The 27733-nt window shown below is 42.4% G+C and overlaps 1 protein-coding gene across 3 annotated transcripts in view; it reads left to right on the top strand.

Moving 5' to 3' along the window:
* The first annotated feature begins 1302 nt into the window (after window positions 1-1302).
* The window catches only part of spryd3 (SPRY domain containing 3), a 312897-nt gene continuing 286466 nt past the window's right edge, over window positions 1303-27733 (top strand). For 2 of the 3 annotated variants that reach the window (XM_068025008.1, XM_068025006.1), the window contains exons 1-3: window positions 1303-1399; window positions 7491-7636; window positions 8501-8576. In XM_068025008.1, coding sequence (XP_067881109.1) covers window positions 7509-7636; window positions 8501-8576 — 204 coding nt within the window. In that variant the 5' untranslated portion in view covers window positions 1303-1399; window positions 7491-7508. The remainder of the gene's footprint in view (window positions 1400-7490; window positions 7637-8500; window positions 8577-27733) is intronic. The other variant, XM_068025007.1, reaches the window with a different exon arrangement.

Raw genomic sequence — 27733 nt, 5'->3', positions numbered from 1 at the left:
AAGGACATCTGCCATCTTTCCATATCTTCTTTCTTTCCTTCAAGAATGAGCAAGTATTTGGCCAAAGTATTCTTTTTGTCTTTTTTTTGTAATAGAGCTCTAAAGGGTAAATCTCTATTTTTTTCGGTTAACTGATGTATGTGTGTGAGGGGCTAAGGTAAAAAAGGGAACTTTGATATTTCAATCTATGTGTCCATGCTTTGCTTTGTTACTGGTTAAAACCTGTTTTATAATAAACTTTTAGTTTTGTTGTTTATTAAAGAAACCTGGTTGGTGTATTTTATTCTGGGATAAAAATAGAGTCTATGATTGACTGTATCGGTAACTGGGAAAAAAATTAAATATATGTGTGACCTACGGAGAAGTGGACTTCGAAAAACAGTGCCACCTCAGTCCTAACACTATCCTTTACCGCTACTTTCTGCTTTTTTTTATAGCTAATTTGCTATCCATTCAGCTATTTGTTCTGGTTCCATATGCCGTAACCTTTGTCATGAGCCTACTGTGTGGTACCTCATCAAAGGCTGTTGAAAATCCAAGTATATGACATCTATTGCATTACCCTTGTCTACTCTTTCAGTTCCCTTGTCAAAGAATTCTACCAGGTTAGTTAAACATGACTTATTCTTTCGGAACCCATGTTGTGTATTTTTACTTATATTTTCTGTCTCTGGATGCTCTTCTATCATTTTAAAATATAGATTCCAGTATCTTTCCTACCACTGACGTTAAACTGACTGCTCTGTAAACCCCAGGTTTTGTTCAATCTCCCTTTTTGTACATAGGAACATTAGCTGCCCGCCAGTCTTCTGGCACTACCCCTTCTTCTTTGGACACTGAATATATAAACTAGGTAAGGACACCCAGGTTGTGAGTGGTCTAATATGTTAATCTATCTCCCTGTTAGTAATGCTGCACTGATTCTAACTCTCAAACACTGCCAGATGTTGACAGCTGTCACTTACAGTGATGGACAGGGACTTTTGCCCGATCGCGCGGATCCCCTACTTCTACACAAATAATGTCAATCACCAGAGTTGCGGGCAGCAGGAGTTCCCACCCGGCCCGTCACCCTGAAGCTTCTCTTTGACGTTCTCTCCCTGCGCCCACTTCAAGCGGTGACGTAGAAATCCAGCGACACCACCGAGGCTCCGGCTTCGAAATCCCGCCTCCTCTCTGTTCCGATTGGTCTGTTTTGCCGGCACTGGTTCGCCCACCCCTTCCATTCCGGCCTCTGTTTGGCTGAGCCCGGTGTCAATCAAGCACTTTGCAGCCGGGTTTCCGCTTCCCGCTTCCCGCAGTGAAGTTTGGGCTGGAGGTGCGTCATCTAGTTACTGAGGTTTAGAGAGGGAGGTTTTTTGCCGGCAGCTTAAAGGGAATTTCCTGCAGCAAAGGCCAGGTAGGGCGATCAGTGAATCTGTCTGTGGTGGAACTGCTTCAGTGTTTATGTGAGGGGACGGGGGAGGGTCACAACTTCAAGCTGTAAAACCCAGCACCAAAGCATAGCAGCAAAAAACTAACCGCAACTGCAGGTAGTCCTGAACTTGTGACAAGCAGGCCCTGCTAAAGTAGAAGGCCACTTCTGTTTTCTTTGTGGGTGGGGATTTCTGTGTCTTACAGTGAGGGATGACACTGTCTAAAAAGGAATACCCCCTCCCCTTCCACTTAATGATTACATTAAAGTTCCCTTTTTATTTCCATTCACTTTACACTCATTAAGCATTCCCAGGTCAGGTACAGGACTGTAATTAGGCAGATGCAATGCAGACTGATTTCTTTACTTCCAGTTCTCTTTCTGACCGTTATGTGGTCAATCAGCTGATGGTTCAATTTCTCTGACTTTAAGCCAGCTGGATCAATAAAGTTATTGCAGCAATTGCTGCTGACAAGTCAGTCTTGCTCTTGATTTATATTTTGCAATAATTGACTTGAGCCTAATGACTGAAAATGCCTGAAGCAGTCATGTTTCTAAATAGTCCAGTCAGCTACTCTATGGATTGAAATAGAGTATTACTCGATGCAGTCTTATGAGTCAAAAGATTGACTTCAAACCCTACTTCAGGACGTGGTGTAGGTTGATACCTAGTACTGAAGGAGTGCTGCATTGTTGGGAGATGCTGTCTTTCAAATGATGTTTCAATCGTTCAGAGATGTTAAAGAGCCCATTGCATTATTTGAATAACAGTAGGGAGATTTTGGCCAACATTCATACCTTAATGGGCACTACTCATTTGCCTTGCGAAAATTAACTGTGAAATTTAAATGAATCTGTTGATTGTAAAGTGCTTTGGGACAGCCCAAGGGCATGAGAGGGTCTTTAGCAGAACAAGAATAAAATAACACTGAAGATAAATCTCTTCAATGTAAATTGAAGTTTTTGTTTGGAAGATTAGATTAGAGATACAGCACTGAAACAGGCCCTTCGGCCCACCGAGTCTGTGCCGAACATCAACCACCCATTTATACTAATCCTACACTAATCCCATATTCCTACCAGACATCCCCACCTGTCCCTATATTTCCCTACCACCTACTGATACTAGTGACAATTTATAATGGCCAATTTACCTATCAACCTACAAGTCTTTTGGCTTGTTGGTGAAAACCCTGACTTTGGTAGCAGCACAAGTGGGGGAAGATGGTGGTGTAGTGTAATGTCACTGGACTAGTATTTGAGGCCCAGGCTAATGCCTTGGGAACATGGGTTCAAATCCCACCATGGCAGTTGGTGGAATTTAAATTCAATTAATAAATGCAATTAATTAAAATAAATCTGGAATTGAAAGCAGTAGCGGTGGCATGAAACTATCATCGACTGTTGTACAAATCCATCTGGTTCACTCATGTCCTTCAGAGAAGGAAATCTGCTGTCCTTACCTGGTCTGGCCTACCTGTGACTCCAGACCCACAGCAATGTGGTTGACTCTTAACTGCCCTCTGAAATGGCCTATCAAGCCTGTCAAGGGCAATTAGAGATGGGCAACAAATGCTGGCCTTGCCAGCGACGCCCACATCTCATGAAAGAAGAAACAAAACACCTCCAGCAAGTTTACCTTATGCTAGTAGCACGTACAAACAGCCTCCTCTGGCAGCACTACTGTTATCACAGACAGGCAGTGCCTGTACAGATGGTGATGAGAATAGTCTGTTCATAGACATTTCATCTACTTCACAGAGAGCTCTAATGAGATCAGTTGCTAGCATACTTTCAGGGGTGATGAAACAGTTACAGTTTGCAATCACTGTCAGATGTCAAAAATAAAAAGACGATTTGGCTGTTCAGAAGCTTTGGTTCAAGCTGTGTCCACCTCGTCTACTCAAGTGTTATAAATGATTTATGCTTAGATTCCCTCACTACTGAGGGAAATAACTCTATTTTCTTCAATTCCTTGTTTGCTTTTCTGTTACTGTGTGTCTATAGGAGATCAGTGTTTTAGAATCAGATTGGGTTTTCAAGAATTTGTTGAGAAGTCTTGAACGAATTCAAAAACTTTATTTTCTTGTTTTTAAGCTGACCGGCCAGATTATGTATAGATTTGGTTACTATACTTTTGTACTTGCTGTGCCTTTTTGCTTCTATTGTTTAACCTGGCAATCACTTTTTTAAATTCATTCTCAAGATATGGGTGTCACTGACAGTGAGGAATCTTCAAGTATGAGATGGATAGAGAATAAGATAAATATATTCCTATTGTCCATGAATAAACAGATCCAAATTAAACTGGAACTTGAAAGGGAGGCATATTATCAAACTTGGGCCAAAATGCTAGACAAAATCATGAGAAGTAAAGAAAGTGGAGAGGTTGTAAGAAATAGAGAAAATTTGTATTTATATAGCATCTTTCAGAACCTCAGGGCATCTGAAAACGTTTCATGGTTAATGTAGTACTTTTGAACTGCAGACACTGTTATATTGTAGGGAAATGTGGCAGCCAATTTGCTCACAGCATTGAATTAAATGACCAGATAATCTCATTTTGAAGTGTTGGTTGAGGGATAGATCAAATAGCTGTCACAGACGTGATGGGTCAAATGGCGTCTGCTGTATCATTTTATGATAAATGTTGGCCAGGAATCTGATAGAACTACCCTACTCCCCTGCAAGTAGCACCATGTGATCTTTTGCACCCGCCTGAGAGGCCAGACAGGCCTTGGTTTATTGTCTCTTCCAAAATACAGCCCCTCTTACAGTGCAGTACTCCCTCAGTACTGCACTGAAGTGTCAGCCTGGATTTTGTGCTCAATTCTTTGGGGGTTGAATCCATAACCACCTGATTCAGGCGTGAGTCTGGTCAATAAGCTAAGGTTGATGCTGAAGGGGGACTAGAAGGGCGAAGAGGCAATATGAAAAAGGCTAGTAGATATTGTGAAAGGAAATAGAGAGGAGTAGGAAATGAAGGGGGAAATCTGCTGGGGGATGAAGGTATTTCAGGGTTTTGTATTTTTTATCCAAGAATAGTGGAAAGGAGAATGTAGGTGCTCTGGAGTAGAATGTGGAACATTAGAAAAGAAATTGATGCTGGAAACATTAGCAGAGCTGAAAAGTGGATCAGTCCTGGGTCCTGACTGCGGCACCCTGGGCTATTTATTTATTTATTTTATTTATTTAGAGATACAGCACTGAAACAGGCCCTTCGGCCCACCGAGTCTGTGCCGACCAACAACCACCCATTTATACTAACCCTGCAGTAATCCCATATTCCCTATCACCTACCTACACTAGGGGCAATTTATAATGGCCAATTTACCTATCAACCTGCAAGTCTTTGGCTGTGGGAGGAAACCGGAGCACCCGGCGCAAACCCACGCGGTCACAGGAGAACTTGCAAACTCCGCACAGGCAGTACCCAGAATCGAACCTGGGTCCCTGGAGCTGTGAGGCTGCGCCACTGTGCTGCCCAAGAAAGAAGTCAATAGAGATAGCAGACACTGGTTACAATTAGTCAATCCAAAAATATGCAAACACCTCCGTTCAAGCAGAAAGAGATAACCATAGACCAGTTAGTCTAGCACCAGTTCCAGGCAAATTCTTCAGATCCATAATTCAGGATCAAATTAGTGAGCATTTAGAAGTGCATCGGTTATTCATGGGCAGCCAGCATGGAATTGGTATAGGCAAATTGTGTTTGACATATTAATATATGCATTTTAAGAAGGTGCGCATCTGGATTTAAGTTGTCTCACAGGAGGCTTGTTTTAAAGAAAAATTAAGGCCACTGTTATGAGGGAAAAGGTTGTTGCAATGACAGGAAGTCGGTTGAAGGATCGGAGATGGAGTTTGGGTTAACAAGTGTTGTTTGAATTCAAGGAGGGCAGAAAGTGGTGGACTCGGGTCAGTCCTAGGTGCACTTTGGTTCTTAAAATATGTATTCCTTTGTTTAAGGGTTCAGCAAATAGGACTTTGAAAGACTTCAGGGAGTAGACAGGTGGCAAATGGAATTTAATGCAGAGAAGTGTGAGGTAACACGTTTTGGAAGGAAAAGCAAGGAATGGAAATATGCTCAATGGTAAGACACTGAAGGATATTCAGGAACAGAGAGACTTAGTTCAAATATGTAATTCCTTGAAAGTGAAGGTAAATAAAGCCAAAAATAATGTCTTGAGTTATATCAATAGGACCATATGGCACAAGATGAAGAAGTGGTATACATTTTTACAAGACATTGGTTCGGCCACAGTTGGAGTACTGTGTGCCATTCTGGGCATCCCATTATAATAAGGACATTAAAGCCATGGAAAGGGGAGAGTGAAGATTCACTTGATTGACGCCAGGGATGTGAGCGTAGAGTTATGAAGAAAGGCTTGAAAAATAATAGCTTTTTAACTGGAACAAAGAGATTTTCAAAGGAATGGAAGGTTTTGAAGAAATTATAAGTAAAAGGTTTCCAGTGGTTGGTGAATTGGTAACAAGGGGGCACAGATTAAGAATTACCATTGGAAGAATGAAGGGGGAAGTGAGAAAGAATGTTTTCACACCAGGGGGTTATTAGAACAGGGAATGTTAGGAACGTAAGAACATAGGAGCAGGAGTAGGCCGTTCAGCCCATTGAGCCTGCCCTGCCATTCTATATGACCATGGCTGATCATCCACTTCAGTGCCTTTTTCCCCACACTATCCTCATATCCCCTTATGTCATTTGTAAATGTTTTACCACAAGAGGCTACTGAGGCAAAAAAGGAGTCGGATACAAGGATTTGAAATGGAGAATATGAAAGGGTGGAATGGAAATGGGATTGGAGTAGATAACACCAGCAAGGCTAAATGCTAGTCTCATTAATAATCATGACACTACAGGATTGTCATTAAAAACCCATCTGGTTCACTTTAGGGAAGGAAATCTGCCGTCCTTACCTGGTCTGGCCTACATGTGACTCCAGACCCACAGCAATGTGGTTGACTCTTAACTGCCCTCTGAAATGGCCTCGCAAGACAGTCAGTTGCAGGTGGCTCACCATCACCTGCTCAAGGGCAATTCGGGATGGGCAATAAATGCTGGCCGAGCCAGCGACATTCACATTCCAAGAACAAATAAAAAAAAAATCAAGAATATGGATAGTAATGCTGGGAGTGGAATGTTTGGTACTTTGTGCTTGGTGTCAGCAGCAATTACTGCAAGTGAGGTATAGCATGGGTTACATGAGTTAAGGTGAGCTGTACACTGCTCTAGCATTGTTTTGAACTCTGTCTCGCAAGAGACACTAATCAGTGTAACATTTCAATGTCCTGAATCATACATACTTCTGTCGTCCAAACAGATTGACAGTTTTGTGCTGAATTCTGTGCTGTTTGGTGCTGAATTCTGTGCTGTGGACTTGTCCGCTAAGAACTCCCATTGAGTCTAACAGACCTAATTTCACTTAGCAACCTTGTAGCTGTCGGAGAGGAAATTTGAGCAGATGTAAAATCAGCATTCTCACTGGGATTTCAGTGAATAATACGTGTGTGACATTTTCAAATAGTTGCACTGTAGGATTTGTTCATTTGGGTCTTTGTAAAACATAATGATGGCAATACAGAATTTGCATACTTGTTCTGCTCAAACGCAGGAAAAACACAGAGTCATACAATTATAGCTCCTGTCCTTCGTTTACTCTAAATGTTGCTGTAGGTTACATCACCTTATGTGTGCATAATGTCATACAGGGAGATGTTGAAAACTTACAGCTGAATAATGGTCAAATAAGCATAATTCAGTTGTCCAACAAGATAACATTTCCTGGGCTTTAAAGAGCTGAGATGCAGTGAACTCAGGCCTGGGATTTGTAAACCACCAAGATTGATCAGTTAAATGATCCACCACATCAATAAAGCTCACTTCAACTGGGATTGTATTCAAAATCCAAATGTCAGTTCTCAGCCCAATTATCTTGGCTCAGACTTGCTCGGAATTTGGCCCAGGTTTAAGAGCTCCAGATCTAGACAGCTTAGCTAATTAGATCTAAAGGATCAAGGCTGTGAATTTGTCTCTGAAGATTTCTTTGCTCTGTAGGATCCGCAGTTGCGGGAAATGGAGGACTTCAACTTACACTACAGGTTCTTAAATTGGAGGAGAAGAATAAGGGAAATAAGAGAAGTGCGGGCAGTACGTCATCAAGAGAGGTACAAACGCATTCTTGTCGATGGAGACATACTGAGGTAATGTTTCCCCTCAGACAGGAGCTCTGATAAATGTATGTGAATCTGTGATAGAAGGCTCGGCACTCAGGATATTCTAGGGTATTGAAATGACGCTGTAGAATGACTGGTGATTCTGTGCATGTTATTAAAGCCAGGGAAGTACATTGCCTTTTTGTTTGTTTCCCTCCTTTATTGTTTCCCTCCATTTTGAAAGTGGTTTTATGCCAAAATTCTCTTCTGTTATTTATCCCTTCCTGCAGACACTGATTTCTGCTGGGTTCCACTATAGATGGCTAGACTCTGTTACCTTACCTAAGTGGCTAAGCTGTGTGTGTGCGTGTTGGCAGGCTACTTACTTCACTGTGGAGTGTCTCACAGCTAAGCCTGAAGGTACTAGGGGTTTTGTTAAATGCTCATCAAATTAAACAGAGATCCAACCAGAGTTCTGTGCCCATCCCTGCCTCCGTCTCTGGTTTTGGACTTGTAGCCCTAAAGCCAAGACTGGATACATTTGAAATAGTAGCAGACCTGACTGAAGGTCTGTGACCTACATGTGAGAGCGAAAAGCTGAAGACTCATTTTTAATGCTGTTGTACCTGTGGAAATGCCCCTTTTTCTGTAAACTGGTGGGTGCTGCACTTACATATATTTACTTTTTCTCAAGTTGGCTTCTGGACTATTGGAAAAAGGTGACTTAACATAGCTAAAATCAACAGAGGCTGACTGGATGTCTGTCAAGTGACTTGCGGGCAACTTCACAGTGAAGGTGTTGATTACATCTCATTGGCTATAACATGTTCAATTTATATACATTATAAAGTTTATGATTTTATCAAAGTTTCATGCAGAGTTTTTGGACATTAATCTTGTGTGGTATTTCAGTTATCATGGGAACTCGGATGAAGTTGGCTGTTACGTGGCCCCTCGCCCTTTGACCAAGGAGAGCAATTATTTTGAGGTGTGTGAATCTAAATGAGCTGAATTTTCTGTGCAGTACTGGGCTTTTAAAACTGTGGCAAAGCTAGATTATTGAAGCTGTAGCCTGCAGTGTGTCTCCAGTTAGACCTATGCTGTCATTCAAATTAAATCCATGTCACTTGCTACAGTTGAAGAGTGCACTCATCTGAGGTGAAGTTTTTGTGCATGTAAAAACATTATTCAACCAGTTCCTAAATTTTTGAATAACTGCAGAACTAGAACTTTTACGCCTTTAAGCACATGGCTTGCCCATGTTTGTGTTGCTGCTTAAAACAAGGGCGGCGCAGTGGTTAGCACCGCAGCCTCACAGCTCCAGGGACCCGGGTTCGATTCCGGGTACTGCCTGTGTGGAGTTTGCAAGTTCTCCCTGTGTCTGCGTGGGTTTTCTCCGGGTGCTCCGGTTTCCTCCCACAAGCCAAAAGACTTGCAGGTTGATAGGTAAATTGGCCATTATAAATTGTCACTAGTATAGGTAGGTGGTAGGGAAATATAGGGACAGGTGGGGATGTTTGGTAGGAATGTAGGATTAGTATAAATGGGTGGTTGATGTTCGGCACAGACTCGGTGGGCCGAAGGGCCTGTTTCAGTGCTGTATCTCTAATCTAATCTAATCAATCGAGATAAAAGACCTGGTGCTTCTAATGTATATGTGGAACCTGATGGGAAGGAGTGCTTTTAAATTACTTCAGCCTTGAACTGCAGTTGAGGCAATAAATTCCTTTTTATTCAGACTAATAGAGTAACTGTCAGTAAGTGGCGTTTGAGGTTTCATCTGTCCGTTCAAGTTAGCTGAATAAACCTAGAGAGTAGGTTTAAATATTAACATAAAGGTTGTTTTGAATATCTCGAGATCTTTTGTACATGAAGAGAAAAATAAATTTATACTGTTCTGTAGGCAAATGGGGCAGCCAGAAAGATGGCACAAACAGTAAATGAGATAACAGTTAATGTATGATCTGGTTTGGCATGTTTCGGGAACCTTGGATAACGCGGGATATTGTGAGACTAGTCAAAAAGAAAAAGGAAGCATTCATAAGGGCTGGAAGGCTAGGAACAGACGAATCCCTTGAGGAATATAAAGACAGTCGGAAGGAGCTTAAGCAAGGAGTCAGGAGGGCTAAAAGTGGTCATGAAAAGTCATTGGCAAACAGGATTAAGGAAAATCCCATGGCTTTTTATACATATATAAAGAGCAAGAGGGTAACCAGGGAAAGGGTTGGCCCACTCAAGGACAGAGAAGGGAATCTATGTGTGGAGCCAGAGGAAATAGGCAAGGTACTAAATGAGTACTTTGCATCAGTATTCACCAAAGAGAAGGACTTGGTGGATGATGAGCCTAGAGAAGGGAGTGTAGATAGTCTCAGTCATCTCATTATCAAAAAGGAGGAGGTGTTGGGTGTCTTGCAAAGCATTAAGGTAGATAAGTCCCCAGGGCCTGATGGGATCTACCCCAGAATACTGAGGGAGGCAAGGGAAGAAATTGCTGGGGCCTTGACAGAAATCTTTGTATCCTCATTGGCTACAGGTGAGGTCCCAGAGGACTGGAGAATAGCCATTGTTGTTCCTTTGTTTAAGAAGGGTAGCAAGGATAATCCAGGAAATTATAGGCCGGTGAGCCTTATGTCAGTGGTAGGGAAATTATTAGAGAGGATTCTTCGGGACAGGATTTACTCCCATTTGGAAACAATCAAACTTATTAGCGAGAGGCAGCATGGTTTTGTGAAGGGGAGGTTGTGTCTCACTAATTTGATTGAGTTTTTTGAGGAAGTGACGAAGATGATTGATGAAGGAAGGGCAGTGGATGTTATCTATATGGACTTCAGTAAAGCCTTTGACAAGGTCCCTTGTGGTAGACTGGTACAAAAGGTGAAGTCACACGGGATCAGAGGTGAGCTGGCAAGATGGATACAGAACTGGCTCGGTCATAGAAGACAGAGGGTAGCAGTGGAAGGGTGCTTTTCTGAATGGAGGAATGTGACTAGTGGTGTTCCGCAGGGATCAGTGCTGGGACCTTTGCTGTTTGTAGTATATATAAATGATTTGGAGGAAAATGTAGCTGGTCTGATTAGTAAGTTTGCGGACGACACAAAGGTTGGTGGAGTTGCGGACAGTGATGAGGATTGTCAGAGGATACAGCAGGATATAGGTCGGTTGGAGACTTGGGCGGAGAAATGGCAGATGGAGTTTAATCCGGACAAATGTGAGGTCATGCATTTTGGAAGGTCGAATGTAGGTGGGAAGTATACAGTAAATGGCAGAACCCTTAGGAGTATTGACAGGCAGAGAGATCTGGGCGTACAGGTCCACAGGTCACTGAAAGTGACAACGCAGGTGGATAAGGTAGTCAAGAAGGCATACGGCATGCTTGCCTTCATCGGTCGGGGCATAGAGTATAAAAATTGGCAAGTCATGCTGCAGCTGTACAGAACTTTAGTTAGGCCACACTTAGAATATTGCGTGCAATTCTGGTCGCCACACTACCAGAAGGACGCGGAGGCTTTGGAGAGGGTACAGAAGAGGTTTACCAGGATGTTGCCTGGTCTGGAGGGCATTAGCTATGAGAAGAGGTTGGATAAACTCGGATTGTTTTCACTGGAACGACGGAGGTGGAGGGGCGACATGATAGAGGTTTACAAAGTTATGAGCGGCATGGACAGAGTGGATATTCAGAAGCTTTTTCCCAGGGTGGAAGAGTCAGTTACTAGGGTACATAGGTTTAAGGTGAGAGGGGCAAAGTTTAGAGGGGATGTGCGAGGCAAGTTCTTTACACAGAGGGTGGTGAGTGCCTGGAACTTGCTGTCGGGGGAGGTGGTGGAAGCAGGTACGATAGTGACGTTTAAGAGGCATCTTGACAAATACGTTAATAGGAAGGGAATAGAGGGATATGGGCCCCGGAAGTGCAGAAGGTTTTAGTTTAGGCAGGCATCAAGATCGGCACAGGCCTGGAGGGCCGAATGGCCTGTTCCTGTGCTGTACTGTTCTTTGGTTTTGATTGAGGGAGGATTGATAGCCATTTTTTGAATATTGCCATGGGATCTTTTGCATCCTGAACCAGTAGATTGGGCCTTGATTTTACATCAAAGGGCAGTGTCTTTCACAGTGCAATGAACTGCGCTGAAGAGTCACCTTAGATTATGAGCTCAAGTCTCTGGAGTGGGCTTGAACTGACAACCTTCTGACTCAAATGAGTGCTGTTACTGAGCCAACCTGACACTTTGAAAGCTGAGAAAAATCCATCAATGTTCATTTTCTCCATTAGCTACTGCAAACATTAGTGATACTAGCCCCTAGGGGAGGCAGAAAAACAGGAAAAAGTGACCAATTTCAGGAAAAATATTGCAAAATTCTTCTCTGATTCCTGAAGGCAACCATGGTTGTTAAAAGATGCCCTTAAACGAACCCATTCACAAACTAACCTCTTTCCTGCCCCCTCATATCCCAACTTTCTTAGAGATATAGGACTTTACAGGACTGAGAGTAAACATCTGCATTCAGTCTCAGAATTCATACCCAGTGTTACCTCTAATATCCTTTAATATCTTGTCTGTTGAAACTTCATCCATAACTGTCATAAAATTTTCATGCTTTTAGTCCTATGCATGAAGATGTTCTATTTCAGCTTTTTTCTTCAAAGAAAGCCTTTGCCCTCGAGCTCATGTTAATAACATAAGAAATAGGAGCTGGAGTACAAAATTTGGCTGCTCGAGCCTGCTCCGTCATTCAGTAAGATTATGGCTGAACTTCCACCTCAACGCCACCTTCCCGCACTATCCCTAAATCCATTAATTCCTTTAGTACCAAAAAATCTGTCGACCTTTGTCTTGAATATACTCAACGACTGAGTATCCACAGCTCTATGGCGTAGAGAATTCTAAAGATTCACAACCCTTTGAGTGAATAAATTTCTCCTCATCTCAGTCCTAAGAGTTCAGCCCCTTCTTAGACTGTGACCCCATGTTCCGGACTCCCCAGGCAGGGAAACATTTTCTCAGCATCTACCCTGTCAAGCCCCTTAAGAATTGTATATATTTCAATTAGATCCCGCTCATTGTTCTAAACTCCAGGGAATATAGGCCTAGTCTACTACTTCTATCCATGTAGGTCAATCCCCTCATCCCAAGAACTGATGCAGTGAACCTTCATTGTACTCCCTCCAAGGGCAAGTATGTCCTTCGTTAGGTAAGGAGACCAAAACTGCACACAGTGCTCCAGGTGTAGCCTCACCAATGCCCTATATAATTGTAATAAGACTTCTTTACTCTTATAGAATCATAGAACTACGGAATGGTTACAGCATAGAAGGAGGCCATTCAGTCTGCCGTGTCTGTGCCGACTCTCTGCAAGAGCAACTCAGCTAGCTCCACACCCTTGCTCTTTCCCCACAGCCCTGCAATTTTTTTCTCTTCAGATACTTATCCAATTCCCTTTTGAAAGTCACAATTGAATCTGTCTCCACCACACTCTCGAGACTGTTCATTCCAGATACTCACCTCTCGCTGTGTAAAAACAAAAAAAATTTTTTTCCTCATGTTGACATTGGTTCTTTTTCCAATCACCTTAAATCGGTATCCTCTGGTTCTCGACCCTTCTACCAATGGGAACAGTTTTGCCCTATCTACTCTGTCTAGACCCCTCGTGATTTTGAACACCTCTGTCAAATCTTCTGTCAATCTTCCCTTCTCTAAGAACAACCCCAGCCTCTCCAATCTATCCACGTAACTGAAGTTCCTCTCACCAATCTTGTAAATCTTTTCTGCATCCTCTGTAAAGCCTTTACATTCTTCCCAAAGTACAGTGCCCAAATTGGACACAATACTGCAGTTGAGGCTGAACCAGCATTTTATAAAGTTTCATCATAACTTTCCTGATTTTGTACTCTACGCTCGATTTATAAATCCCAGGATCCCGTACATCTTTTTAACCACTTTCTCAACCTGCCCTGCCACTTATACCCCACAGGTTCCTCTGTTCCTGCACCCACTTTAGAATTGTACCCTTGAGTTTATATTGCCTCTCCTCGTTCTTCCTACCAAGATGTACCACTTCACACTTCTCTGCATTAAATTTCATTTGCCACATGTCCACCCATTCCACCAGCCTGTCTATGTCCTCTTGAAATCTATCACTATCTTTCTCAGTTCACAATACTTCCAAGTTTTGTGTCAACTGCAAATTTTGAAATTGTGCCCTGTACACCCAAGTCTAGGTCATCGATATAGATCAAGAAAAGCAGTGGTCCTGATACCGACCTCTGGGGAACCCCACTGTATAGCTTCCTCCAGTCTGAAAAACAACTGTTCACCACTACTCTCTGTTTGCTGTCACTCAGCCAACTTCATGTCCATGCTGCTATTTTCCCTTTTATTCCACTGGCTTCAACTTTGCCGACAAGCTGTCATGTGGCGCTACTTCAAACGCCTTTTGCAAGTCCATACACACCACACCAACTGCATTATCCTCATCACCCCTCTCTGTTACTTCATCAAAATACTTAATTGTGTTAGGTAAACATGATTTGCCTTTAACAAATCTGTGCTGGCTTTCCTTAATTAATCTAAAATTGTCTAAGTGACCGTTAATTTTGTCCCGGATTATTATTTCCAAAAGCTTTCCCAGCACCGAGGTTAAACTTATTGGCCTGTAGTTGTTGAGTTTATTCTGGCACCCATTTTTAAACAAGGGTGTAACATTTGCAATTCTCCAGTCCTCTGGCACCATCCCATATCTAAGGAGGATTGGAAGATTGTGGCCAGTACCCCTCCACTTTCCTCCCTTACTTCCCTCAGCATCCTCGGACGCATCCCAGCTGGTCCTGATGACTTATCAACTTTAAGTACAGCTAGCCATTCAGATACCTCCTCTTTAGCAATTTTTAGCCCATCCAATATCTCAACTACCTTCTTTTTCACTGCAGCATCTTCTTCCTTGGTAAAGACAGATACAAAGTACTCAGCCATGCCTTCTGCATGTGTAGATCCACTTGTTGGTCCCTAATCGAACCCAGCCCTCCTCTTAGTACTTTTTTACTATTCATATGCCTATAGAAGACTCTTTTCTTCCCTTTTATGCTTTTTTTTAATCGTTTATGGGATATGGGTGTTGCTGGCTAGGCCAGTATTTGTTGCCCATCCCTAATTGCCCTTGAACTGAGTGGCTTGCTAGGCCATTTCAGAGGGCATTTAAGAGTCAACCACATTGCTGTGAGTCTGGAGCCAGACCAGGTAAGGACGGCAGATTTCCTTCCCTAAAGGACATTAGTGAACCAGATGTTTTTTTTTTACAACAATAGACAATGGTTTCATGGTTACCATTGGACTACCTTTTAATTCCAGATTTATTGATTGAATTCAAATTTCACCGTCTGCTATGGTGGTATTCGAACCCATGCCCCTAGAGCACTAATATAAAAACAAGAAATGCTGGAACCACTCAGCAGGTCTGGCAGCATCTGTGAAAAGAGAAGCAGAGTTAACGTTTCAGGTCAGTGACCCTTCTTTGGAAGTTCCGAAGAAGGGTCACTGACCCGAAACGTTAACTCTGCTTCTTTTTTCACAGATGCTGCCAGACCTGCTGAGTGGTTCCAGCATTTCTTGTTTTTATTTCAGATTTCCAGCATCTGCAGTATTTTGCTTTTATTCCCCTAGAGCACTAGCCTGGGCTCTGGATTACTAGTCAGTGACATTACCACTATGCCACTGCCTCCCCACTGCCAGTCTCTTCTCATACTCTCTTTTTGCTGCTCTTATTTCCTTTTTCAGTCCCCCTCTGAACTTTCCATATTCAGCCTAGTTCTCACTTGTATCATCAACCTGACATCTATCACACGTCACCTTTTTCTGCTTTATCTTACTCTCGATCTCTTTCATCATCCAGGGAGCTCTGGCTTTGGTTGCCCAAACTTTCCCCTCATGGAAATGTACTCAAATCATCTCCTCTTCATTGAGCCCATTGCTCTGTTCCAGTTTTGTCTATCAATCTTTGATTGCGACTTACCAGGGACAGATTCATTCTCATGGCACTGAAATTTGCCCTTCTCCAATTAAGTATTTTTACTCTGGATTGGGCCTTGTCCTTTTCCACAGCTAATCTAAGCCTTATCATATTATCATCCTGACTCCCCAAGGCCTGTCCACCAAGGCACAAGCCAGGAGTGTGATGGAATACTCTCCACTTGCCTGGATGAGTGCGGCTCCAACAACACTCGAGGTGTGACACCATCCAGGGCACAGCAGCCTGTTTGATCGCCACCCCATCCACCACCTTCAACATTCACTCCCTCCACCACTGGCGCAAAATGACAGCAGTGTGTACCATCTACAAGATGCACTGCAGCAACTCACCAAGCCTCCTTGGACAGCACCTTCCAAACCCGCGACCTCTACCACCTAGAAGAATAAGGGCAGCAGACGCATGGGAACGCCACAACTTGCAAGTTCCCCTCCACACCACAGGCCATCCTGACTTGGAACTATATCACTGTTCTTTCACTGTCGCTGGGTCAGAATCCTGGAACTTCCTTCCTAATACCACTGTGGGTGTACCTACACCACATGGACTGTAGCAGTTCATGGAGACAGCCCACCATCACCTTGTCGAGGGCAGTTAGGGATGGGGAAACAAATGCTGGCCTTGCTAGTGATGCTCACATCCCATGAACAAATTTAAAAAGAAATTCCTGGTTTCCATCCCCCTGCTGAGTTAGTTTATACCTTCCCCAACAGTACTAACAAACCTTCCCGCAAGGGCATTGGTTCTGGCTCTGTTGAGGTGCAACATGTCCGACCTGCAGAGGTTCCGCCTCTCTCAGAACTCGTCCCAGTGTCCCAGGAATCTAAAGCCCTCCCTCCACACCATCTCTCCAGCCACGCATTCATCTGCTCTATCCTCCTATTTCTATATTCAGATGTCCGTAGCACTGGGAGTAATCCGGAGATGACTGATTTTGACGTCCTGCTTGCTCGTCTCCTTCCTCTCTCCCTAAAATCTGCCTGCAGCACCTCATACCTCTTTCTATCTATATTGTTGGTGCCGTTATGGACCACGACCTCTGGCTGTTCGCCCTCCCTCCCCCGCCTCAGAATGCGTTGCAGTCGCTCAGTGACATCCTTGATATTTTCCAGAAAGCCAGTTGCTTAAGGATAGTATTGGTGCCATTCGTTACACGTGCTTATATTCACAGAATTACGCATTACAAGCATATGGCTCCTAACCTAACAACCACAGTTTTAGTTTGTGTCTATTTATAGGGGCTCAATTGAATGCCCAGTTAGTGCCCACCACGTGCATACAACTAAGCACAATTAATATACATTAACAGATTCCCTTCTCTCTTTAAATAAAAAAAGTAGAGTTTATTTGTAAACCAAAATTTTAAACCAAACTAAATTTAAAAACCTCCATATTCTGTACAAAGCATTACATTGCAAGCCACTCTTCCTCAAGGATCTTTAAATCTTTGTACATGCATTTCTTTTTGTAAAACAGTCACAGTTGAGGACTTGCATCTACCCATTTAATTTTAGAGATTTCTTTTCTCTCCAGCATTTGTTTCAAGCCAACAAGGTCAATCCGTAACCTTTTCTCACTCATGCTTTTCTAGAGTGTGCATTATCCCACAATGAACGATTGCCTACTTAACATTCAATGGGTATGCTATCTTCAGTACTCCCATTGTACAGAATCTCACTTAAAATATTTGACAAATAGGATCCCATATTCAGCGCCTCCACAAAAGCCAGTGTTTCAGCAGCTAAAGTACTTTAAACAACCCCTTTTTATTTTCTTAGCTTCCCAAGCTAAAGGACATTTCTCATTTTCACCCATAAGAAATATTATGAAACCAGCTGCACTTGAATACCCATCAGGAAGATTAGCATGTGAAGCATTGCTAACAATGACGTTTCATGTTCTTTGGATCACCTAAGGGTGGGAACTGAACTATGCATTTCTCCAGATTTAATTTTTTAAATAAAAGCAAAATACTGTGGATGCTGGAAATCTGAAATAAAAACAGAAAGCCTGAAACGTTAACTCTGCTTCTCTCTCCTCAGATGCTGCCAGACCTGCTGAGTTTTTCCGGCACTTTCTGTTTTTGTTTAATTTTTTTAATGTTTCATTTGCCCTTAAAACATTTTTGACTTTAGGGTGTTTCATTATCGTCCTTAACTCCAATAAATCAAAACTAGCATCTGATCTAGTCTGAGTGCACAACCAGTTCAACTGACAATCAAACCTTGCAATTTCTTTTCTTTAGATATATCATCTTTCTGTGATGACCTAGCACTATTAACTGGGATGGAAGTAACAATCTGCAAATGGGATTGTTGATTAAAAGTCAGTCCAGACCTACTCGGCTTAATATCTAATAGATTTAAAAGTCCCACAAGCCTGACACCCAGTTTTAAATTCTACCCGAATCTTATTAATAACACATTTCTCAAATTCTGCAGTGCAACCCCATAAGAAATCATCAACGTGCATCATGAAGATACCTGCAGGTTTTCTTTAATGATACGAATAAAACATTGCGGGATCTGTTTTTAGTTGAACACAACCGATTCTCAGCAAAACAGCTCTCATTGAAAAATACCTGGAAGCATCATTCAGAGACAGATTTATTCAGTTTCCATAGCTTTCCTTTGGCATCTGCTGCCTCTGTGGTTGGTTTCAGAAACGCTTCCCTCTGAAAAGTATCGCCCTGCAGAAATGCAGCTTTTCTGTCACTTGATCTACACTGCCATGAATATGTGGCCAAAAGAGCCAAAAAGATTTTCAAGATTACTTTTCCAGCTGAGAGAGTCCACTCTAACATCTGTATCACCTAGTCACTCTTCAAAACCCATAGCAACTAGCCTTGTAAGTCCCATCTTCAAGGACTTTTTCAGTATGAATCCACTGCTGTGACAAAGCTGGTTGTTTCTTATCTAGAACCTCAGAATAAACTCCAGATTCTCTCCAACAATCTAATTCCCTTTGTTTTACCCCTCTCAGTTTATCCTCATGTTTATTGGCAGTCACCAAAACTTCATGATCATTTGGACTTCTGCTTCTCATTCTGTTATGAAACTCTTCTGTGGCCTTTATTTCATTGTCTATTCTATTCAAACTACAGCCTGTACTTGCATTTTTACGTCTGTCGGGACAACTACTGTGAGATCACCCTCTTAAATTATTGGAGGGTCTTTCCCCAGTACGTGCTTGTTTTCTGATGCAAGAATCACTTCTGGACCCACTATCAGTACTTGTACTGCACTTTCTCACTCTCCACTCTTTCACCCCATTCTGCCAGTCCATGGGCCTCACTTCTTGGCCATCATCCTGAACATTGAACCAATAATTAAACTTGCCAGTAGCTTTTTCTGCACGTCCCACAATTGTCGCATCCCTCCATTCACTAGACCTCTCGGGAATATACGTCATCTGAGTACTCGCTCTGAGCAATTGGCCGTTGAATGTGATGGCTCTGTCATGTTTGCCATGATCACTCACATTACCTCTATCCAGCCCTTGATCTACCGTATTCAGTTCCAAAACGCATGAGCACTTGAGGTACAAGATGCCTTGTTTACTTCTATCAGCTGCTCAGAAGCCAAGAGTTTGTAATGAATTCTGATTAATCGTGAGGAATGAACCTTAACAGTTTGATTGCCATGTTTGATAATTGCTGTCTTACCATCATGGCCTTTTACCTTACCTGGGCCTTTCCATTCTCTATCACCCTTTCTTTTGTAATACACCAAATTTACTGAATTAAATTCTGTCTCGGATGGTCTAATACAATGCCTCAGTGCTCTCTGAATTTTCTCCAAGACGACAGCCTTGATGAAAGCCTGTCTCCCTGCATTTTTTTTTTATTTAGAGATACAGCACTGAAACAGGCCCTTCGGCCCACCGAGTCTGTGCCGACCATAAACCACCCATTTATACTAATCCTACACTAATCCCATATTCCTACCACATCCCCACCTGTCCTTATATTTCCCTACCACCTACCTATACTAGGGGCAATTTATAATGGCCAATTTACCTATCAACCTGCAAGTCTTTGGCATGTGGGAGGAAACCAGAGCACCCGGAGGAAACCCACGCAGACACAGGGAGAACTTGCAAACTCCACACAGGCAGTACCGAGAATTGAACCCGGGCCGCTGGAGATATGAGGCTGTGGTGCTAACCACTGCGCCACTGTGCCGCATGTAAAGCTTTCAAATGTGCTGAAAAAATTGAACTAATTGTTGTACCTTCGAGAGCAGGAGGACTATCATGTAGCACAGAAGGCAATTTGGGATTTCAGCTATAGACTAATTAATAGAGACTATATCCTCCAGCCACCTGGAGTGAGTTCTTTGCATGAGCCCCTCATGCCAGGGTGGTTGTCAGCTTGCAGTCTGGTTGATTTCCGAAATTTGTTATGCAGCATTTCATCGATTATTGTGCGATTCCTTTCATAGAGTCCATTGCTGAAAGGACTTTCAGCTGTGGTGTTCATAACCATGATGTTCATGTTTTCACACATGTCTGTGAACTCATCGTTGGCCAATTCCCCTCAATTATCAGTCAGAAATTTGGCTGGTGTCCCAAGTCCGGTTATTATCCATTGCTCTGAGATTTTGTCTATAATAGCACTTTTGTCCTTTTTAATTATTATAGTGGAAAGGCTAAGCATCTGGTCACCAAGTCTACAAAATATTGAATGAAAATATTTCTGTCCTTGTCCCATACCTTTAGATCCATGGCAACTACAGGGCATGAAAAATGCTTGGCGGGTAGGATAAAAGAAAACCCCAAGGCCTTTTACGCGTATGTCAGAAATATGAGGATGACTAGGGGGACCGTAGGTCCGGTCAAGGACAATAGCGGGAGACTGTGTGTTGAGCCGGAAGAGATAAGTGAGGTTTTGAATGAGTACTTTTCTTCGGTATTTACGAATGAGAAGGGGTGTATTACTGAAGAGGACGGTGTGAAACAGACTGGTAAGCTCGAGGAAGTGCTCGTTAGGAGGGAAGATGTGTTGGGGTTTTTGAATAACTTGAAGATAGACAAGTCTCCCGGGCCTGACGGGGTATATCCAAGGATGTTATGGGAAGCAAGGGATGAAATTGCAGAGCCGCTGGCAATGATCTTTTCATATTCTCTGTTGACGGGGGTGGTACCAGGTGATTGGAGGGTGGCAAATGTTGTGCCCCTGTTCAAGAAAGGGAATAGGAACAACCCTGGGAATTACAGGCCAGTTAGTCTTACTTCGGTGGTAGGCAAGTTGATGGAAAAGGTGCTGAGGGATAGGATTTCTGAGCATCTGGAAAGACACTGCTTGATTCGGGACAGTCAGCACGGTTTTGTGAGGGGTAGGTCTTGCCTCACAAGCCTGATCGAATTCTTTGAGCAGGTGACCAAGCAAGTGGATGAGGGTAAACCAGTGGATGTGGTGTACATGGATTTTAGTAAGGCATTTGATAAGGTCCCCCATGGTAGACTTATGGAGAAAGTCAGGAGGCATGGGATAGTGGGGAATGTGGCCAGTTGGATTAAGAATTGGCTAACTGATAGAAGGCAGAGAGTGGTCTTAGATGGTAAATACTCAGCCTGGAGCCCAGTTACCAGTGGCGTGCCACAGGGATCAGTTCTGGGTCCTCTCCTGTTTGTGATTTTTATTAACGACTTGGATGAGGAAGTCGAAGGGTGGGTCAGTAAATTTGCAGATGATACAAAGGTTGGTGGAGTTGTGGATACCGAGGAGGGCTATTGTCGTCTGCAAAGGGACTTGGATAGGTTGCAGTGCTGGGCTGAAAAGTGGCAGATGGAGTTTAACCCTGAAAAGTGTGAGGTCGTCCATTTTGGAAGGACAAACACGAATGCAAAATACTGGGTTAACGGTAGGGTTCTTGGGCATGTGGAGGAGCAGAGAGACCTTGGGGTCTATGTGCATAGATCGTTGAAAGTTGCAACTCAAGTGGATAGGGCTGTGAAGAAGGCATATGGGGTGTTAGCGTTCATTAGCAGAGGGATTGAATTTAAGAGCCGTGAGGTGATGATGCAGCTGTACAGGACCTTGGTAAGGCCTCATTTGGAGTACTGTGTGCAGTTCTGGTCGCCTCATTTTAGGAAGGATGTGGAAGCCTTGGAGAGGGTGCAGAGGAGATTTACCAGGATGTTGCCTGGAATGGAGAATAAGTCTTACGAGGAAAGGCTGAACATTCTAGGCCTCTTCTCATTAGAACGGAGAAGGATGAGGGGTGACATGATAGAGGTTTATAAGATGATCAGGGGAATAGATAGGGTAGACAGTCAGAAACTTTTTCCCCGGGTGGAGCAAAGCGTTACAAGGGGTCATAAATTTAAGGTGAAGGGTGGGAGATATAAGGGGGATGTCAGGGGAAGGTTCTTTACCCAGAGAGTGGTCGGGGCATGGAATGCCTTGCCTGGGGAAGTTGTTGAGTCAGAAACTTTAGGGACTTTCAAACGGCTTTTAGATAGGTATATGGATAAAGGAGAATGGTGGGGTATAGATTAAATTGTCCTTGACAGAGGACAAAGGATCGGCACAACATCGTGGGCCGAAGGGCCTGTTCTGTGCTGTATTTTTCTATGTTCTATGTTCTAACTACCTCATTAAATTCACGTGCCAATGGAAGGCTTACAATAAGATGTAGCAGCGTCCTTACGGATTTTACGCTTCTCGCTAATCTATTAGCCCCATATACTCTATCAAACACACCTGCATATTTTAGTAGGATTTTTAACTTTTGACAAGTAGTGTGAGCAAATTGTTTATGTAACTTTTAAGACAATTTGCTTTTTTTCTTATATAGTAAAAGCAAAATACTGCAGATGCTGGAAATCTGAAATAAAAATTTTCCTGAAGGAAGTGACTGTATCTCCAGAATTTTTTTCAAGGCAGCAGATAGTTGATCAAACAGGGTTTTCTCCGAGAACCTAACACCGCTTAGAACCAGTTGCTTGTCCATACGAGACACCTTGGCACAATCCAGTAATTTAAACGCTAGTACAGATCCAGGGATCCGCAAATTGAATTTGTCAATCTTTTATACAATCTGTTAAAGCCCATGATATATTCTTCCATGGAATGACCATCTGTTTTTCGAAATCGATCAAAGTCTGAAGATGCCTCATAGGTACTTGAGAGATCATTTTTGTTTGTAAGTTTCATCCAATAACTCTAATAAAAGATCCAAACCTTCATCACTATCCAACTGATGGGCACCCAGCTCATCAAATACTTTACTTCTGGTAGGAAGCAACAATGCCAAGGCCGTACCTTGTTTCCTCTTTGGTAGGAATGTAACCCGTGCCCACATATCCACTTCTTTCTTTCACTCATTATATGGTTAAGACTCCGAGAACATCGGAGAATAATCATATCTCAACAATTTACACTTGCTGTCTGCCATTTTTCCACAATGGCTACTAGGATTATAGTTTTCTGTCTGAAAATGTATTAGCTTCCAAGCTTCACCATTAGGCAACCATTCTCTGCTACCATATTATATTCCAGAAAGCCAGTTGCTGAAGGATGGAACTGGAACCAATCTTTACACACTTTTATATTTATTTACACAGTGAAACATTACAATTATACACCTCCAAACCCATCAAACACAATTTCAGTCTGTGTCCATTCATAGGGGCTCAAGTTAATGCCCAGTTAATGCCCATCACCTGCATACGATTAAACAATTAATATACAATTAACATTTGATCCTAGCACCAGGGAGGCAACATGCCATAGTGGAATCACAACTCTGGCCACAGAAGTGCCTGTCTGTTCCCTTAATTATTGAATCCTCTATCACTATTGCTTCCCCAATCTTCCTCCTGCCTCCCCTGTACAGCTCAGCCAGCATGGTGCTGTGGACTTGACTCTGGCTGCACTCCCCAGAGGAACAATCACTCTCACCAATATTCAGAACTGAATACTGGTTAGAGAGCACCATGCACTCGGGGAACTCCTGCACTACCTGCCTAGTCCTCCTTGACTGCCTGGTGGTTACCCATTACTCTCTGCCTGCACACCCTTAAGCTATGGCGTGACCACCTCCAGACGCATGCTCTCCATGTAGCTCTCAGCCTCGCGGATGTATCGCAGTGACGCCAGCTGCTGCTCAAGCTCTGAAACCCGGAGCTCGAACTCCTCCAGCTGACGACACTTCCTGCCCATGTGGTTGCCCAGGACATGAGAAGCGTCCTGGAGTTTCCCCATGGAACAGGATGTGCATTCTATGGGACTGAGGTGCCCTGCCCTGTCGTTATTTATTGGGTTATTAAATAAATTAAGAGAAATAAACTTAAGACTTAAATAAACACACACCAGCTACTCGCCGATCAGCTCCTTCCTTTGTGCTGATGTCACCCTATTTTATTGGTGGGTTAACTTAAATGTTTTTATGTAACTCTTATCTATATGTCTCTTTTTAATTTATTGAAAAATTAGGAACCCTTTAATGTTACTATCCCCTGTTAATATAATTTTAACTTTATCCCCCATATCTGACTAATTAAACAGATGGTAATTATATGATAAATTTTATAGTATACAAGGTATAAACTAAAGTTTGTGTTATATCACTTTCTTTTAGTTTTTATATTAATTAATTGATCTAGCTTACTTTATAGGTTGATTGAATTCAATGTTTACTTGTAACCACCACATGCCTCCTTGTGCTGTGACGTCACTGTGCCATCTTTTTTCATCCTGTGCAGTTCACTGACTCTCAGTCAGAATCGCCCTTTGTGACCGCTCTGAGGCCTCGCCCTGTGTGACTGCTGTGCTCTGGGGCCTCGCCCTGTGTGACCGCCAATCTCTTTGTAACAAAAGCTAACAGACCATTTGCCTTCCTAATTGTTTGCTGCACCTGCATGTTAACTTTTGATTTCTGTAAAAGGACATCCAGGCCCCTCTGAATGCAAACATTTCCCAGTCTATCACTATTCAAAAAAAATTCTTCCTTTTTATTTTTTCTGCTGAGGTGGATACCTTCACACTTCGCCACATCATATTTCATCTGCCGTGTTCTTGTCCATTCACCCAACCTGTGTCTATCCCTCTGCAACCTCTTTGCATCCTCCTCACGTCTTACTTTCCCACCTAACTTTGTATCGTCAGCAAACTGGAATATGTTACACTCAGTCCCATCATCTAAGTCATTAAATGGATTGTAAATAGCTGAGGCCTAAGTATTGATCCTTATGGTACACCGTTAATTACAGTCTGCCAACCTGAAAATGACCCTTTTATTCCTACTCTCTGTTTTCTGTCCATTTAAAAATAACCTCCCTACTTTTGTATTTAATTTCCCTCTCAATAAACGATAACATTCCATTAGCTTTCCTAATTTCTTGCTGAACATGCATACCATCCTTTTGCAATTCATGCACTAGGACACCCAGATCCCTCTGCATCTCAGAGCTCTGTAATCTCTCACCATTTACATAATATGCTTTTTTATTCTTCCAGCCAAAAGGGACAATTTCACATTTTCCCATATTATACTCCATTTGCAGATCTTTGCCCACTCACTTAACCTATCTATATCCCTTTGTAGCCTCCTTATGTCCTCTTCACAAGTACTTTTCTACCTATCTTTGTGTCATCAGCAAATTTAGCAACCATACCTTCGGTCCCTTCATCCAAGTCATTTATATAAATTGTAAAAAGTTGAGGCCCCAGCACAGATCCCTGTGGCACACCACTCGTTACATCTTGCCAACCAGAAAATGACCCATTTATGCCTTCTCTCTGTTTCCTCTTAGCTAGCCAATCTTCTATCCATGCCAATATGCTACCCCCTACACCATGAGCTTTTATTTTCAGCAATAACCTTTGATGTGGCACCTTATCAAATAGCTTCTGGAAATCTAAGTACAGTACATCTACCGGTTCCCCTTTATCCACAGCACATGTTACTTGTTCAAAGGGTTAAACATGATTTCCCTTTCACAAATCCATGTTGACTCTGCCTGATTACCTTGAATTTTTCTAAATGCCCTGCTATAATGTCTTTAGTAATAGCTTCTAACATTTTCCCGAAGACAGATGTTAAGCTAACTGGCCTGTAGTTTCCTGCTTTCTGTCTCCCTCTCTTTTTGAATAAAGGACTTGCATTGGCTATTTTCCAATCTAATGAAACCTTCCCTGAATCTAGGGAATTTTGGAAAATTAAAACTAATGCCTCAACTATCTCACTAGCCATTTCTTTTAACACCCTAGGATGAAGTCCATCAGGACCCGAGGTCTTGTCAGCCCGCAGCTCCAACAATTTGTTCAGTACCACTTCCCTGGTGATTGTAATTTTCTTGAGTTCCTCCCTCCCATTTCCTGACTTACAGCTATTTCTGGGCTTGTATCCTCTATAGTGAAGACTGATGCAAAATACCTGTTCAATTCATCTGCCATCTCCTTATTATCCATTATTAATTCCCCAGACACTCTTTCTATAGGACCAAACGCTCACTTTGTTGACACTTTTCTTTTTAAAATATCTATAGAAACTCTTACTATCTGCTTTTATATTCCTAGCTAGCTTTCTCTTGTACTCAAATTTTTCCCTCCTTATTAATCTTTTAGTCATTCTTTGTTTTTTATATTCTGTCCAATCTTCTGACCTGCCACCCATCTTTCGCAATTATATATTTTTTCTTTAAGTTTGGTACTGCCTTTAACGTTTGTTTTAGTTAACCGCAGATGGTGGGTCCTCCCCTTGGAATTTTTCTTTCTCATTAAACTTGCCATTATTTTGCCATCAAGTTCTGGACCTATGTTTCCCTTTTTCACTGCCACTGCACAGTGTGCTGATAGTTTAATGGTGTTTTCCACTAAAATCCTCTAATTCTTTTCCTGTGTTATTTCCTGTCGATTTTGATTCCCTGCCCCAGGTTCATCACTTGATATATCTGCATTCAATAACCTCTTTTACTTTCTTGTCCAAACCCTGATTCATTAAAAATGCATAAATACAGAGACCTTGAGTTCAGTTTAAATCCATATAGTTTGTGTTATACCAGAATACACTTGTCACCTTCCCTTTGAATGTGTGCATGCTTTCTCTTTCGCTTGCTATCTGCCTTCCACCCACATACAATCTTGCACTCACTCTTTTCATGTTAGACTTGGCTCAGTGCTTGCACTTACTTCTCTCAGTCGGAAGATTGTGAGTTCCAGCCTCACTCGAGATACTTGAGTACAAAATCGAGGCTGACATTTCAGTGCAGTACTGAGGGAGTCAGAGGTGTCATCTTTCGGATGAGGCGTTAAACTGAGGCCCATCTGCCCTTTTTCAGGTGGATGCAAAAGATCCCATGCTGCTATTCAAAGAAGTTAGTTCTCCCAGTGTCTTGGCCAGTATAATGGGCAAGAATTTACTGTAACTGCCGAACGAATGGCATCTACCGTTTGTTAGACTTCACCATGCCTCTTTTAATTTCCATGAGCTTCTGCATGGCAAGTTGCTGCTAGTGGGAGACTGAAATAGCGCAATGCCCTCTACAAGATATCTGGGACCTGTATCAACAGGGCAAGCAACTGTGTGTCTCCTTAACCAATCAGAGTGAAGAATTGTTAATGCAGAGCACAAAGTCTGAATCAGTGTCTAAGAAAGAATAGTGACTTCAATATCAAATCAGGTACAGAAAGTGAAATAGGGAGAGAAAGGTGATGGATTAAGAGATGAGGTAAAACAGAAGCAAGTATATTTTAATTTAAAAAAAAAATCTTCAACAATAAAAAGTTGAAGGAGTGAGACTGCACACTTAAAACATTAATTTTCAGTGTCAGAGAGTGACAGTAATGAAGACTTTTTCATGCTGTTAAAAAGGTTACTTGGATTGAGTTGAGCGAGCCCTAATTGTCTGTGATGCGTTTAGTCTGCATTTCCGTCATAAGTACAGGAACTTCATGTCATTCAGAATATTTGAATGTGGAACCAAATGGTGAGATGCTGTTTTTGCGCAGTTTATGGCGAAACAGCGGGTCCCAGACAGCAACTTCTGGATTTTCCCATCAACTGTGCTTTAAGTGCTTGCTTGAAGTTGCTTTCCAATTTGTGCATAAATAACAGTGAGCCTCATCATTATTTTTACAATTTTCTGGCCCATAGTTTCAATCCTAAAATTAAGTACAAACTG

Source organism: Heterodontus francisci, chromosome X (genome assembly GCF_036365525.1).
Source record: "Heterodontus francisci isolate sHetFra1 chromosome X, sHetFra1.hap1, whole genome shotgun sequence".
Taxonomy (NCBI): domain Eukaryota; kingdom Metazoa; phylum Chordata; class Chondrichthyes; order Heterodontiformes; family Heterodontidae; genus Heterodontus; species Heterodontus francisci.
Note: the sequence above shows the minus strand (reverse complement) of the source record. Positions and strands in the feature narration are given on the sequence as shown.